Source organism: Manacus candei, unplaced genomic scaffold, assembly GCF_025592945.1.
Source record: "Manacus candei isolate 608988 ecotype Guabito, Panama unplaced genomic scaffold, ASM2559294v1 h1tg000086l, whole genome shotgun sequence".
NCBI lineage: Eukaryota > Metazoa > Chordata > Aves > Passeriformes > Pipridae > Manacus > Manacus candei.
In genome coordinates this window covers 4,160,458-4,173,685 of record NW_026138134.1, presented here as the reverse complement: position 1 = coordinate 4,173,685, position 13,228 = coordinate 4,160,458, and the positions used below count along the sequence as shown (strand labels likewise).

Sequence of the window (13,228 nt, the reverse complement as noted above, 5' to 3'; positions counted from 1 at the left end):
GTGTGTGTCTTTGTTCTCTTTATTATCCTGCCTGTTCTGGAGTCTCTCCTGTCGTGCCCGAACACAGAGAGTCTTTGCAGAGACCAACCTTTACCACCAGCCTTGAAAAAACCCCAGTTTTTCACTTGTTACTCTGTGAGATTCTCCAGCAAAACTTTTTTTCTCCTGCCTACAACACCACATCTGTCTGCAGGAACTGGAAAAGTGAAAGATGTGTCCCAAAAACACAAAAAGCATCTCCAGGAGATGCCCGTGTGGGATACGGGGAGGTGCAGGACGAGGGGACGGCCCTTCTTTACCACCTGAGGTAGCTCTCAAGAAGTTCTTAGTTTACTCTTTTTTTGACTTAACCAGAGGGTTTTCAGTGCTTCACAGGGGCTGGGGAGCAGAGCTGAAGTGAGAGAGAAGTTTTGTGACCTTACCTAAAAAAAAAACAAAATCAAATCTCCATGGGCTCATTGTCGTGGTCAGTGCTGGAAACTCTGGAGTTAAAATCTGCTCCCTCCTCTCTTGCTGTAGGTTTGGAGTTGGAATAATGCAGGCAAATCATTGTAGGGAAAATGATAACATCCAGCTGAACTTGAAGAGGGGCTGCTTTCCCCCCCCTTTTGGATATTAGGTTTTAGGGAACTGGTGCCCAGACTACAAGTGGTAAGTGTGCTCCAGTTGCCAGACTTGGCTCTGGATTTGGGAGCAGTCCTACTGCACTGTAGTAGTTTACTAGACACCCACTCTAAAAAAAGGGTTGTTGAACAGCTGCCAGTTAGAAATCTGGCCTGGGCCTGACTTACAAATGGAGTAATTTCCGTGATTTTTAGCAAACACATAAAAAGCAGCAGAACAAAGCAGAGGGAATTCCATAGGTGGGAAGCATGCCTGGAGTCACAAGCACTTTGGAACTACTTGGAAGCATCAGTGTAGCAAAATTTGTCAACTCTAGCAAGCAGTACAGGCTCCATTGCAGCAGGGATGTAACATCTGCCATAGGACAAACCCAAACCTCCCCCACTTTAAGGTACAATTCCACCCTGGCCAATCTTTCTGCCTTTTTCCCCCCTTCCAGTCCCACTTGTTGAGCTCAACTGATCTACATGGGAGGCCAGAAAACAAACTTTACTCTGCTTAACCCTCTGAAAAGGTAAGTTTGCACAGGAAAGAGGGAATTTAGAGCGTGATTCCTGGGCAGCAGGGGGTCATTTAGGATGAATGCTGACTATTCAAACCAGTGAGCAATTAGCACAAGAATTAGGACTAACTGGGAAAAATGGGTGTTTTCTGTCTGTCCCTCTAGATGGTGCTGTGCTGTAGCATGAGAGAAGAATGTAAAATGTACAACCATTTCACTAAGGTGTTGTCCTCCTGTGAGGGCTTTGCCTCCTGGTTATTTCTCTGTCATGAGGCTGCCTTCCTTCCCGGGGTTTCCCAGAAGGAGGTGGATCCCATACCTTGTCCTACTTGCCTGGTTGCTGTTGCAGGACGTGGCTCCACAGGTTACTCCTACCACTGTGTGTGTCTGTGTACTCCAGGAGTAAACCTGCTGTGCAAGGCAGATGGAAGGAGCTGAGAATATTGACACTTGCTAAATGAAAGGAGGGACACAGGGGATTCTCATACTTACATCATCCTGCCTCCCAAAGCAGGAATATTTCAGGATCTGTTCTCAATTCCCTCCAGAATCAGGTGCCTCCAGGCACGGGGGCCCATCCCTCCTACTGTACATTTTTAACTATTTTAGTGCATTACAGTCCCACCCTACTCTGCCTGTGCATGGGCAGCTCAAAGTCCAGATCAATTTACCAAGCAGCTAATTAAATAAATTCTTCCTGTTTTGACACCAGTAAGACTGTTTAGTCTGCAATACGTGGTGGAACATCACCCTAAAATGCCCTCATCCCCAGTCCTGCAGGTCAGAGTGACATGACATCCATACCCTTTACCTCTGCAATGGAGAACTAGCATATTTAGCAAATAAAGGTGGTGGTGACAGCAGCTAAGGAATGACAGGTAACATTTACAAAGCCATTGAGGTGATGATGGAACTGAAACTTGGGAAGGAGCCGTGCTGCCCACACCCCTGTGCCTTTTGCTCAGCATGCTTCAACAGAAGAGTCCTTTAGCAATGGGCTGGCAGCTCAGGATGGAGTCATGAGACCAAAGTCAAGGCTGTACAGAGTCCAAGGCAAATGGAAGAGAATTTACACTTCCCCGTGTTTCCTCCCGGCGGCGCAGAGCTCCCCTCAAACCTGGCTGGCATGACGTGGTCCTTCTGTCTTCAGAGCCCCTGCAAGGGAGAGAAGCCCTCTTGGACCTCACCAAAGTGAGGGTTGTGATGGGATTAGCACAGCAGCTGACGGGACGTGGGCAAGAATTTAAAAGGTTTTAATCCTTCCCAGCAGATGTTTCCTTTGGGGATAGAGCCCTTGCAGCCCTCGTGGGCACAGCTCCCCATCTGCAGGGGGTGCTGATGATTCCCAGCTCAACGGGAAGGGGCAGAGGAGGTGTAATTCCATCACAAAAGTGAATGTGTGGTTGGTTTGGGGTTTAAAGTAGGATGACTACACCCACCACCTAAAGGTCCAGAGGAGGAGCACAGCCGTGCTCCAGGAGTCTCCCATCCGCCTGTTCTCCAGCCCTACAGCACCTAACTCACTTCAGGGAGGCTGGAAGGTGGACACACAGAAGCAGTGACTGAGTTTCCTCATGCCCTACCTTGGTGCCGTTCATTCTGCTGTCTCCTCTCCGCTATTCCTCCACAGGCACGGCACAGTTTTCCTTGTTTTCTGATGGAATCGCAAGATAGTCTGTCCTGTAGTTGAAAGGGAAGGAGGAAAGCATAACCTCAAGTGCTACAGTGCAAAAGTCAGTTTGGGTCCATTCCCCTGGAGGTGTCTCTGAGGTGACAAACGTCACCTGTAGAAGATGCTCGTGGCGGGAAACTCCCCTTGGCATAGTCAGGAGCAAACACAGAGTCTTCCCTACTGGAAAATCCTACACATACAGCCTTCCTGCTATGTACAAAGAGCACCCTTATCCATGCCAAGTGTGGAGAAAGATGGGAACGGGCCAGTAAGAAACCAGCCCTTCCAGGAGAGCATCTCTGGGATACCACAGTGTGGCCACGCTCCCCACCTGCACTGTGGAAGTGCCTCTTGGTACTCCTAAACATTACAAGGATTTTTGGACACCCAACTAGACCATGCAAGTGCAAGATTTGGTTTTCTTGCAGTCTGATCTGGCCTGGGACACCTGAAGAACCCTGGCAAAACAACTGGGACCTCCAGAGGTTCCACACTTACGCGTTTTCCTGGGCAGCCTCCTCTGCCTTGGAGACTTTCCTGTAGCAATAGACCATTTCTATCAGCAGCCACAGGGTGAGGAAGACCAGCAGAATATACATCATAATTTCTGAGATGACAGAGGTGAAGTCTTCTCCAGCTGTTCAAGAAAATGAAACAGTCTCTGATCGTGGGAGCACAGCAGCTCCATGGACACGTCCCACCCTTGTGTCATCCTTCCTAGATGAAGATATCTCCTTGCCAGAGATACCCAGGTGCCACTAGGCTGTGAGGGGGTAAAAGAGAGGGACCAGGAGAGGCTGCCAACAGCAGCAATCCCACCGGGTGTCTCCAGGGGGATCAGACATGATGTGATCCTCACATTCTGTGCCACCCCCACATCCACAGGGATTGCTCACCCTTGGCCTGTCTCATCCTCACGCTCTGTTTCCTCCCTGTTTCCTCCCTGTGTCCTACTCGCTGGTGCTACTTGAGATCAAAACACGGAGATGCTTGTGGGGAAGAGGGAGGGGAACACCCAGCAGGAAAACAGGAGGGCTGAAAGCTCCCGCCCCTCTCTGAAAGAACAGCAGAATTCCCACTGTTCTCTGGCAAGCCGGGGTTCCAGGCTGAACCGAGCAAACCCGAGAGGAACAGAAAGACTCAGGAGCACCGGAGAGGGAAGGAGGGTGGCAGCAGGAGAGTGATATCAAAATGGAGAATGAGCCGTTCCCGCAGGGAGGGGGCGGCAGCCAGGAACGCTGCGGCTCCCTGGGAAAGGCGGTGCTGTAGCATCCCGGAGCCGCCGCAGGAGGAGCTGGAAACCCCTGCTCGCGCCTGCCCAGCTGTGCCCAGCTGTGCCCCGGCCTGCCAGGCTGGCTGTGCCTCCCCACGCTCACACACAGCCCTGTTTGCAGCCAGCAAACAGCGGGCAGGTCCGTCCCGCTGAGCCCCGTGCGGTGCTTGGCAAGCACAGACTGTGTGGCAGATCAGCCACCCTCTCCTGCACTGCCACGACAAACCCCATCCCTGGAGGACAACACCCACGGCCAGAGGAGGCACAACACGCTCCCTGCCAGCCCGTCCTACCCTCCTCCACCACGGTGAGGTGGATGAGCCGGGAGCTGGTGAAGAGGGGCCGGTGGATCTCGAACTCGAACTCCCGGGTGATGTTACAGGTGTAGATGCCAGAGTCGTTCAGGGTCACGTTTACCACGGTGATGGACACATCCTGCATGTCTTTGCTCCCGTTCCACTGTATCCGACCGCTGAAGCGGGTCTGGAATTCTTGGTTGGTTTTCCTGTGCTCGTAGATCTGTGAGGGAACGTGAAAGGCAACTCTGGTTAATCACTGACGGGAACAGCATCCCCCTCTAGCTACACCCGTGGATGTTCTGGGCTCCCTTAGTAACAGCAGCTATTCATATTCCATCATCCTTTCCCTCAAAATATCAGGCGACTTTAGAAAAGACAGAGAATTGAATTATCCCAAAACTGGCATCTCCATCACTGGGGCAGAAAAACTGAGGCACAGAAAATCACTGACACATGTGGACAGTGGCACGAAAAAGCAGCAATGGAACTAAAAACTGGGATCCTGCAAGTCTTTGTGCCTGTCAGCCACTGCATGTAAGATCATCTTGAGAAAGAACCACAGAATATTTACAGCAAAGACAAACAGTCATTTTCAGGAAGCCCTGGGATATTGGGCTGAGGTGAAGGATAAATATGACAGTGGGATATTCTGGCTGACCACAGTCCCCATCACTACACTGCCTGTCCCAGCTCACCTCCATTGGCATTCTTTGGGTTGCCACTGGTAAATAAATCACTCTGAAAGTGAATCCCCATCCCCACTCCCTTAGCGTGGTCCCTTTAGTTGTCAGACAGAAGGAGAATATTTGTCATCTTGCCTGGCCCTGCTCAGTCAAGATGAAATGCAGCCACTGATCTAATGCTCCATACTCAGATAAAATAGCTAGAAAGAAATGTGCACTCAGCTTTATCTCCATTTCACCATCCTTTCTTGCATCCCAGTTGCCCCCATCTGTGCAATTTCCATTTTGATTCACTCTGGAAATGGATTTTACCTTTTCCTGACAGGGATCCAAAAACAAGCCCCAGAGATCCTCCCACAGTCAGGACCACACTGCTTTCCCTGAGGCAAAATAAAGTAAATCCTGTCCTGCACTTTCCTTGGAGGCCAGTTTACCTTCCAAGATAACAGCTTTGGGATTCAGAAGAGACTCAGAACTGGCCAAGGGTACCAAGTGTCACTCCATACTTCTGCTTCCCTTCTTGATATCCTTAGATAGTGGACTTGAGGTATTCAAGGAATGAACTGGAAACTGGCATTCATGTATCCATGACCCAAATGTTTGAACTCTGGAACAGATTCTAGCTTTTCTTGCCATGGGTTCATGCTGTGCCCAAGTGTGAAAACGGGCTAAGCAAGGAAAAGACACTTTAGTTGCTGTTCAAAATTGGTGCTGGGTGAAAATGCTGCAGAAATTGTGAAGACCTGCAGCTCAGAGCTGAACTCCAAGCTCACCTCTCTGCCAAGCTACAAAAGCAGTCCATGGGGCATTTCTATAGACCTGGAATCAGAATGTGGCAGAAAGGTTTTGTTCATATCTGGGTCTCTCTCCCTCCCTTGCACAGTCCTCCTTGGGGATCCTGCCCCAGGACAAACTTACACTCCCACAAATACCTCTTGGCTTCTCCCACACGGGTTCACTGGGCTGTGTTTCACTGTAAGACCTATGAAAACAAGTTCCCAAACATACATACGAGCTCATCCTTTCCACCCTCGGGCCTGTAGTACCATTCCACCACTGTGCTGGCCGTGACCTCTTCCCTCTTCATGCAGGAGATGCAGAGCAGCTTCATGTCTGTTCCTTGGACAGCCTCTGTCTCAGATGGGACTTCAACACAGACTGCAGAACAAACACCAGCTGGGGGGAAAGGAGCAGCAGAGAAGTAGTGTTAAGATAGAATTAGAGAGACATCAGTCATCCACATCTTAGCATTTATGAGCACATCATCATCCCTCATGGAAAATGGTTTGATTCATTACCAGCACCGTCTGACAACAGATTAAGTCTCAAATGTCAAATTTTACCAAGCTCCCTTCTCTGAGATATTAATAATTCATAATAAGTAACAGAGGCTGATCATTTCGCACAGATTCACCTCTCCAGCATGTCCTTTGCCACAACTTTCATCCCTCCCCTCGTAATTAATGCCACTTTAAAGGCATTGTTCATTCCCTCCCATGCGTGCTGAGCATGCTCCTGTTCCAGCAGCAATTACAGTCTGGGGTGAGGGAAAGCCCAGAATTCCAGTGTGGAGGAACAGCTCGCTCTTTGTGCTAAGTTAAAAGGTCTGGATGCTTTAATCCATCAATGTGTTCAGAATCCATGAGGATTTGCCACCCTTCCTGTCTCTGGGTTTCCTGGGCAGTACTGGGAACCAAGGGGTTTGGACATGAGTGAATTTGGCAGCAGGAGGAGTTATTGATTTCACATGCATTCCTGCTCAAAATGCTTCCAATCAGGTCTGTGCTAATGCTGGAAACTCTCAGCTACTGCTCTTGCAAAGAAGGGGAAAATCGTTGCATGTGAAAGCACAGACTTGGGCAGGAAAGGATCGTTTCAGCACAACGTCTCAGCCCAAATCCCTGCTGACATTTGTCCCCTGGGCTAAACAATACTGGGCTCTGTCTGCCCAAGCCTGTCTCCAGAGCCCAGACGCTGACTTTGCTGGCTGCTCCCTCCTCCCCAGCCTCAGAGACACCATTAACCCGCTCTCTGGAGCACTGTATGATCCCGGGAACTATTCCTGGAAACAGCCCCATTCCAATTCTCCCGTACTACCAGCTCCATGAGTAGCACCAGCGTTCAGGGAGAAATAAGGAAAAGCTACAGGATCCTGCTTTATGCCAGTAAAATCAGATGCACACACACACACACACACACAGACATGCACCCAACACACAGGGCTGGAGGGACGTGCACACCAAAATGTGGCCGTGTTGGCAAGACCAACCCCCCCTTTCCCTGTGGCAGTTGCAATTGCAATAAACTGATTTACTCCAGTTTGTACAGACTACACGGAAACTAAGCACCAACACACGGCTTAATGCTCTGCACACCCTCCCTGAAGGCGACTAAACGTTAAATTACACTGCAAATTTCCAAACAACAGCAAACAGCAGAGGACATGCACATGCTTTGTGCCGTGAGTCTCCTCAGCACCGAGGGTTTTTCTCTGCTCCTACCAACTCCGTCACATTCACACCAAAACTCTGCACGAACGTAATCCCCTTCTCTCGTCAACAAAACAAAGCCAAACAAATAAAGAGCCGCTCGGAAAGCAGCGTGAAGGGGAGCCCTGCTAGGAAATTAAAAGCAGCGTCCTTAGGAGGTGTGGGAATGGAAGCACCTACCCCAGAGCACCAGCACGAGCGAGGACGCCCAGAGCCTCGGCGGCAGCGCAGCCATTGTTCCGAGCGCTCAGCCTGGGCAGAGGCTCCTTCCCGAAGATGCTGCTCCGCTCCTCGCCGCGGGTGCGGCGCAACAGGATGCCGGGCGAGCGGGAGCCGCGGGCGCGCTGGGGAGGCGCGGGCGGAGGATGGCGGTGGCCCCGAGCCGCGGGCGAGGGCAGGGCTTGGGGGGGCGGCGGCAGCACCACGGACAGAGCCCGGGGCCGGACAGCTCCGCCGGGCTCCGCGGGGCGCGGCCGGCGCTGCGGGAGGAGGATGCGCTGGGGCCGCGGGTGCGGGAGGATGATGCGCGGGCGGGCGGGCGGAGGCGGGAGGATGCGGGAGGATGCGGGAGGATGAGAAGCAGCAGCGGCAGCAGCAGCAGGTGCCCCGCGCGGGGCGCGGCCGCCGCTCTTTGTTCCCGCGGGATGCGGGGCGCGGATCCCGGGCGGGAGGAGGATGCCGAGGATGCTGGAGCAGTCCGGGCGGGAGGAGGATGCCGAGGATGCTGGAGCAGCCCGGGCGGGGGGCACGGCCGGCACAGGCATGCGCGGCCACCTCCCCCGGCCCCGGGGCGTGCAGGGCTCCTCCCGCTCCCCGGGGTTCCAGTGACCCCTGGGCTGCCTCCCTCTCTCCCTGGCTAGAGGAGGGATATCACAGAATCACACTGGAATGGACCTTAAACACCACCCAGTTCCACCCCCTGCCACGGGCAGCGACACCTTCCACCAGACCAGGTTGCTCCAACATCCCACCTGGCTTTGAACACTTCCAGGGATGTGGCATCCACAACCTCCCTGGGTAACCTGTCACACAACCTGTCACACCACCACATGGTAAAGAATTCCTCCCTAACACCCAACCTGAATTTCAATTTGCACCCCTCACTCCTTGTCCTGTCTCTGTGGCTCAGCACCACATATCAGCATCACTGTCCTGCCTCCAAAAAAAGCCAAGGGGGAAGGGTGGGGGGAGTTATCCCTGCAGGGTCACAGAAAGGCCTCTGCTGTAATAAGTTTAATACTAACATTTGCACGGCTCTGAAGGTCACAGTTGGAAATACTGGGAAATCCTCTCGCCTCATGTTCCAGCCTGATTCCCGGGAGTTTAATGCCAGCAGCAGGCTGGGCTTTCTCTCCTTGGACCGTGGCCACCGTGCCCCGGAGGGTTCCTCCAACTTTGAAGGTCACAGTGGACAGAGAGGGGGAAATGAAGTGCTTTTTAAATGCGCTCCCTCTTTCTAAAGCATCTGCAGCTCGATACACAGCACAATTAAACCTGACCACCCCCACGGGGGAACGACATGGGAGCGACTGGCAGTGCCAAAACTCAGAGTGCAGATGGCCAGACCCACCCAAACAGGGGCATTTGCAGCCAGCAGAAAGCACCAGGTTCAGCTGCACACGGGCTCTCAGCTGGGCACCCAGTGCTGGTGGTGTCACTGTCCCAGCCCTGGGGGGGCACGGGGGCTGAGGGCACACACTTGCACTCAGGCCCCTGCACTGCTTGAGCAGAGCAGGCACAGAACAAAGCCAGCACTTTTCCTAGACATCACCTAATTGTGTTTGTATCAGCAGGCTGCATTCATCATCTGCCAAGAGCCACACACAGCCACTGCCTCCACGTCACCCTTCACAGGCTCCTGTGACGGCTCCAAGTAATTCCCAGCTAAGGACATCCTCCTCATTCCTTGCTCTGCTTCACTGTGCTGACAGCACAGGTTACTCTGCCCTGTTCCAACCCACAGCTGCTGTGAGCCCTGAAACCTTTGCAGCCCAAAATAGTCCAGCAGGGACCGATCATAGCCACGGCAGCCCCTACATGCTGGCTGGCAGGTCTCACTGTCCCTCTGCTCCCAGTCTTCCTTCTTTCCTTCCTTCCTTCCTTCTTTCCTTCCTTCCTTCTTTTCTTCTCTTCCTTCCTTCTTTCCTTCCCTCCTTCCTTCTTTCCTTCTCTTCCTTCCTTCTTTCCCTCCTTCTTTCTTTCCTTCCTTCTTTCCCTCCTTCCCTCTTTCCCTCCTTCTTTCTTTCCCTCCTTCTTTCTTTCCCTCCTTCTTTCTTTCCTTCCTTCCTTCCTTCCTTCCTTTCCTCCCTTTCCTTCCTTCCCTCTTCCCTTCCTTCTTTCCTTCCTTCCTTCCTTTCTTCCCTTTCCTTCCTTCCCTCTTTCCTTCCCTTCCTTCTTTCCTTCCTTCCTTTCTTTCCTTCCTTTTCCTTTCTTTATTTCTCCTCCTACCAGCAAAATTCTCAAAGAAAACACCTATTTAATGCATCTCCAGGAGCCAGGTATGACTGGGAAGACAAACAACTTGCAATTTGCAGATGCCAGCAACAGACTTCCAGTTCCCCTTAGAAACCATCCATCATGGATGTCCAAACCTTAAAATCTGACTTTTCTCCACGGTAAGATGAAACAGCAGCCACAACAGCCAGAGCTGATGGAAGGATCTAGTTTAATGTAGCCACTAAAGTATTTTCTTTTCTCCCACTGCACCCTCCCTGTATTCACAGCTCCACAAAGGGAAGGGCAGGTTAAGCCACAGGATTTGCTCCCAGCCCTTCTGGAACAATCCAGCCCATGTGTGGTGGATGAGTGCTGATGGTGGGGTTTTACAGGCACAGGAGCCACTGGACAATGTCCCTGCCTGTCCAGTCTGACAACCACCTGTTTCACAAAGGACCGTGGAAGTCACATCTATTCCCAGGAAGCCCTGCCAGCAAACCCAGGGCAGGGATCAGCAGAGCTGCACTGTTTGTGCTCCTGCTGCTCTAATTACATCTATCACAGAGAATCCTGCCAGGGAGCAGAGAGAGGGTCCAAGAGGATTAAGAGGAAGCAGCAGCTTTACAGCACTGACTTGGTCAGAGCCACTGACTGACCCCTCAACCCTTTCTGCTCCTGCCTCAGCTTTGCAGAGCTCAGGTAGAAACAGAAACCTTTTCTCCTCTAACCCCAGGCACTCCAGAACTCACCTGCCAAGCAATTTAAATTACAAACATCTTAAAAAAGCAATGAGAATCACTCAGGTACCAACCTCAAGCAGTTCATGCTAGACCAGTGTAGTAGCTGCTATTTACAGAAGGGAAACTGGGCCCTGAGGTGAAAAAAAAACCCTCTGGTGAAACTGGCCTTGGATTTGGGTGGATTTTAACCTGAGGAGTTACAGGTCAGGGAGATCACACCCTCTTCTCCAGCTCTGGAGAAGTTTATTCTTCACCTGGGATTCCTTATCTAGAGCATCTTTCATGTACCACAGACGAGATCAAAGGTGATTTGAAATAAATACCTGTGGTTTATTAACTTGCCACAACCTGTGCTGGCTTTTGTTTTCAAAGAAAACTTCTCTCTACTCTTTCAGAGACTCTGTTTGCATTTAGAACGAAAGAATAACATAGTTTCATTCTTGCTGTAATCTGGGTTTAGTTGGGAACTACTCCAATGTCTGTTTAGAACAAGCAACAAACACCTCCCGGCCCTCTTCAGGAAAACTTGCAAGTAAAAGGGATGTTGCACTGGGAGCCCGTTTGAACTGGGAGCTGCACAGGGGATGGAGAGCAGGGATTGTTCCAAGCACATCCCACGGGATGTGCTGCTCCTTCCTGCCCCGACACAGCCCCGATGCCTCCAGGGGGAGGGCACCACGGAGCCCTCCTGGCACTCCAGGGGAAATGGGGAAGGGGATGGAATATCGAGAGAGAGAGAAAGAGAGGGAGATCTTGACTGTAGGAAGAGAAATCTCCGCGAGAGGCAGCCCAACTTATCATGCGGGGGTTGCCATGGCAACCCACCCAGTTAATGCTTCGCAGGAGGAAAAAAAAAAAGAGAAAAGGCTGAAAAGGCTGGCACTTGTGCACAGGCACAACAAGGAGAGGAGATAAAAATAATTTCAGCACCCTGCCCCCACTAATCCCTCACTGCCACGGTCCCCGGGGCTGGGATTTGGGAGTGGGAACGCAGCCCTGCGTGTCTGGGCTCCCTGGCACAGCCGCCCCGGCGGCTCCCTCTGCCATCCCCATCACATCAGCCTCGGTGCCAACGTCCTCTCCACTGAACAGCAGCATGGCCCGGCCCCTGCACAGCCCCTCCTCGCTGCCAGGAGCCAGCACACACCCACCACCGGCTCCCAGACGGCCACCCCAGCCCTCCCGGCCACCAAAAACAGGAGGAGAGAGCCTGAAAAGCCAGAGACCCCCTCCACACTTCTCACTGCTGCTCCCCCAGAGCTGCCTCCAGCCAGTCTGAAACGAGCAGTGCTCTGCAGAGAAGTCATCCGGGATAATGGATGCCAATTTAGAGATGTTGAATGTAATGGATGTAGGCACCCTTCCCACGCACTCCCAAATCCAGGCAGCAGAAATCTGTAGCACGGGGAGGCTTCTCTGGTTGCCTTCACAGGGTGCCTGGGGGGTTATAAAGGCTCATTCAGTTCTCTCTTTCCACACCCAGGTTTGAAAATGCGTTCCCCGTGTACCTGCCAGCACCTGGATCCTCTGAATATCCGAAACTACAGACAGCTCCAGCTGTGCCCTTCCCACACCTGTGCACCTCCACTTCCAGCTGATGCACAGTTCCCAATGCTGGGAACAGCTCTGCAGTCTTCAGGTGGACCCAGCCCCCCTCCTCACCCACCCCATCCCCAATATTCCAAATGATAGTTCCCCAGTAATGCCTTAAGCTGCACCTGGAGTGACTCTGCTGTCTTACATGTTCTCCCTACACCAACACCTGCCTGCATTAGCACTGCATCCTTTTTTTTGCCAGATCCATTTCCTCACGCAGTGTAATAAAGTGGGATTCTCCATCATTCCTGAAAAACCTGCTCCATCCCGAGCAACAGCCCTGTTTTCTGTCACACACACACTGCAGGACCTCTCTCCACTACTCACAGATGGTGCATGGCCTTCATTTACTACTCTCCCTTTCTGCTTTCCCTGAGGGCCCACAAGGCCCAGTCCCTTTGCCATCCTTATGTCCCAGAGAAAACCCAGGCTGTTCCAATTTATCCTCGGCTCTGAGAACTGTTTTCCTGCCAGGACAAAGAATAAGGACTGGATTTTAAAGAGTCCTCCCCTCTGTGAACAAGAAGTGCCCCAGCAAGGACACTGCCCAAGCTGCCTGTGAGCCTTTCCTGCCTTCCACAGCCCTGCTCCCTGCCAGGGAAATGCTTCCTTAAACGTGGAGCAGCCTCCCATCAGGCAGAGCCTGTGCATGCACAGAGGCCTGGCAGGGTCTGGGGACTGGGATCCCTTGGAGCAGCAAACAAGGCTGGGCTGAAAATTCCCTGCTCCACATCCAAGAAACACAGGGAGCTGCATTCCTGCACGTTGCTGACATGTGGCCATAAATTAAATAAACACTTCTTTTTTTTTTTTTTTTTTAATGCAGGCCATGTCTGGAGGTGTGTTATTGTACACACACATCCTGGAAATTCTGAGCCCTGCTGTCAGTCCAGGGGCTTTGGGGTATTGTTTTC

The 13,228-nt window shown here is 52.1% G+C and overlaps 1 protein-coding gene across 1 annotated transcript; it reads right to left on the bottom strand.

Moving 5' to 3' along the window:
• SCN3B (sodium voltage-gated channel beta subunit 3) lies at nucleotides 1-7,893 on the bottom strand. Its single transcript, XM_051812291.1, has 6 exons — nucleotides 7,723-7,893; nucleotides 6,066-6,229; nucleotides 4,365-4,590; nucleotides 3,297-3,435; nucleotides 2,710-2,806; nucleotides 1-2,281 (listed from the first exon to the last, which is right to left on the bottom strand). The coding sequence occupies exons 1-5, from the start codon at nucleotides 7,775-7,777 to the stop codon at nucleotides 2,743-2,745; spliced, it is 648 nt and encodes a 215-aa protein (XP_051668251.1). The 5' UTR covers nucleotides 7,778-7,893; the 3' UTR covers nucleotides 1-2,281; nucleotides 2,710-2,742.
• Between the last annotated feature and the right edge of the window lie 5,335 nt (nucleotides 7,894-13,228).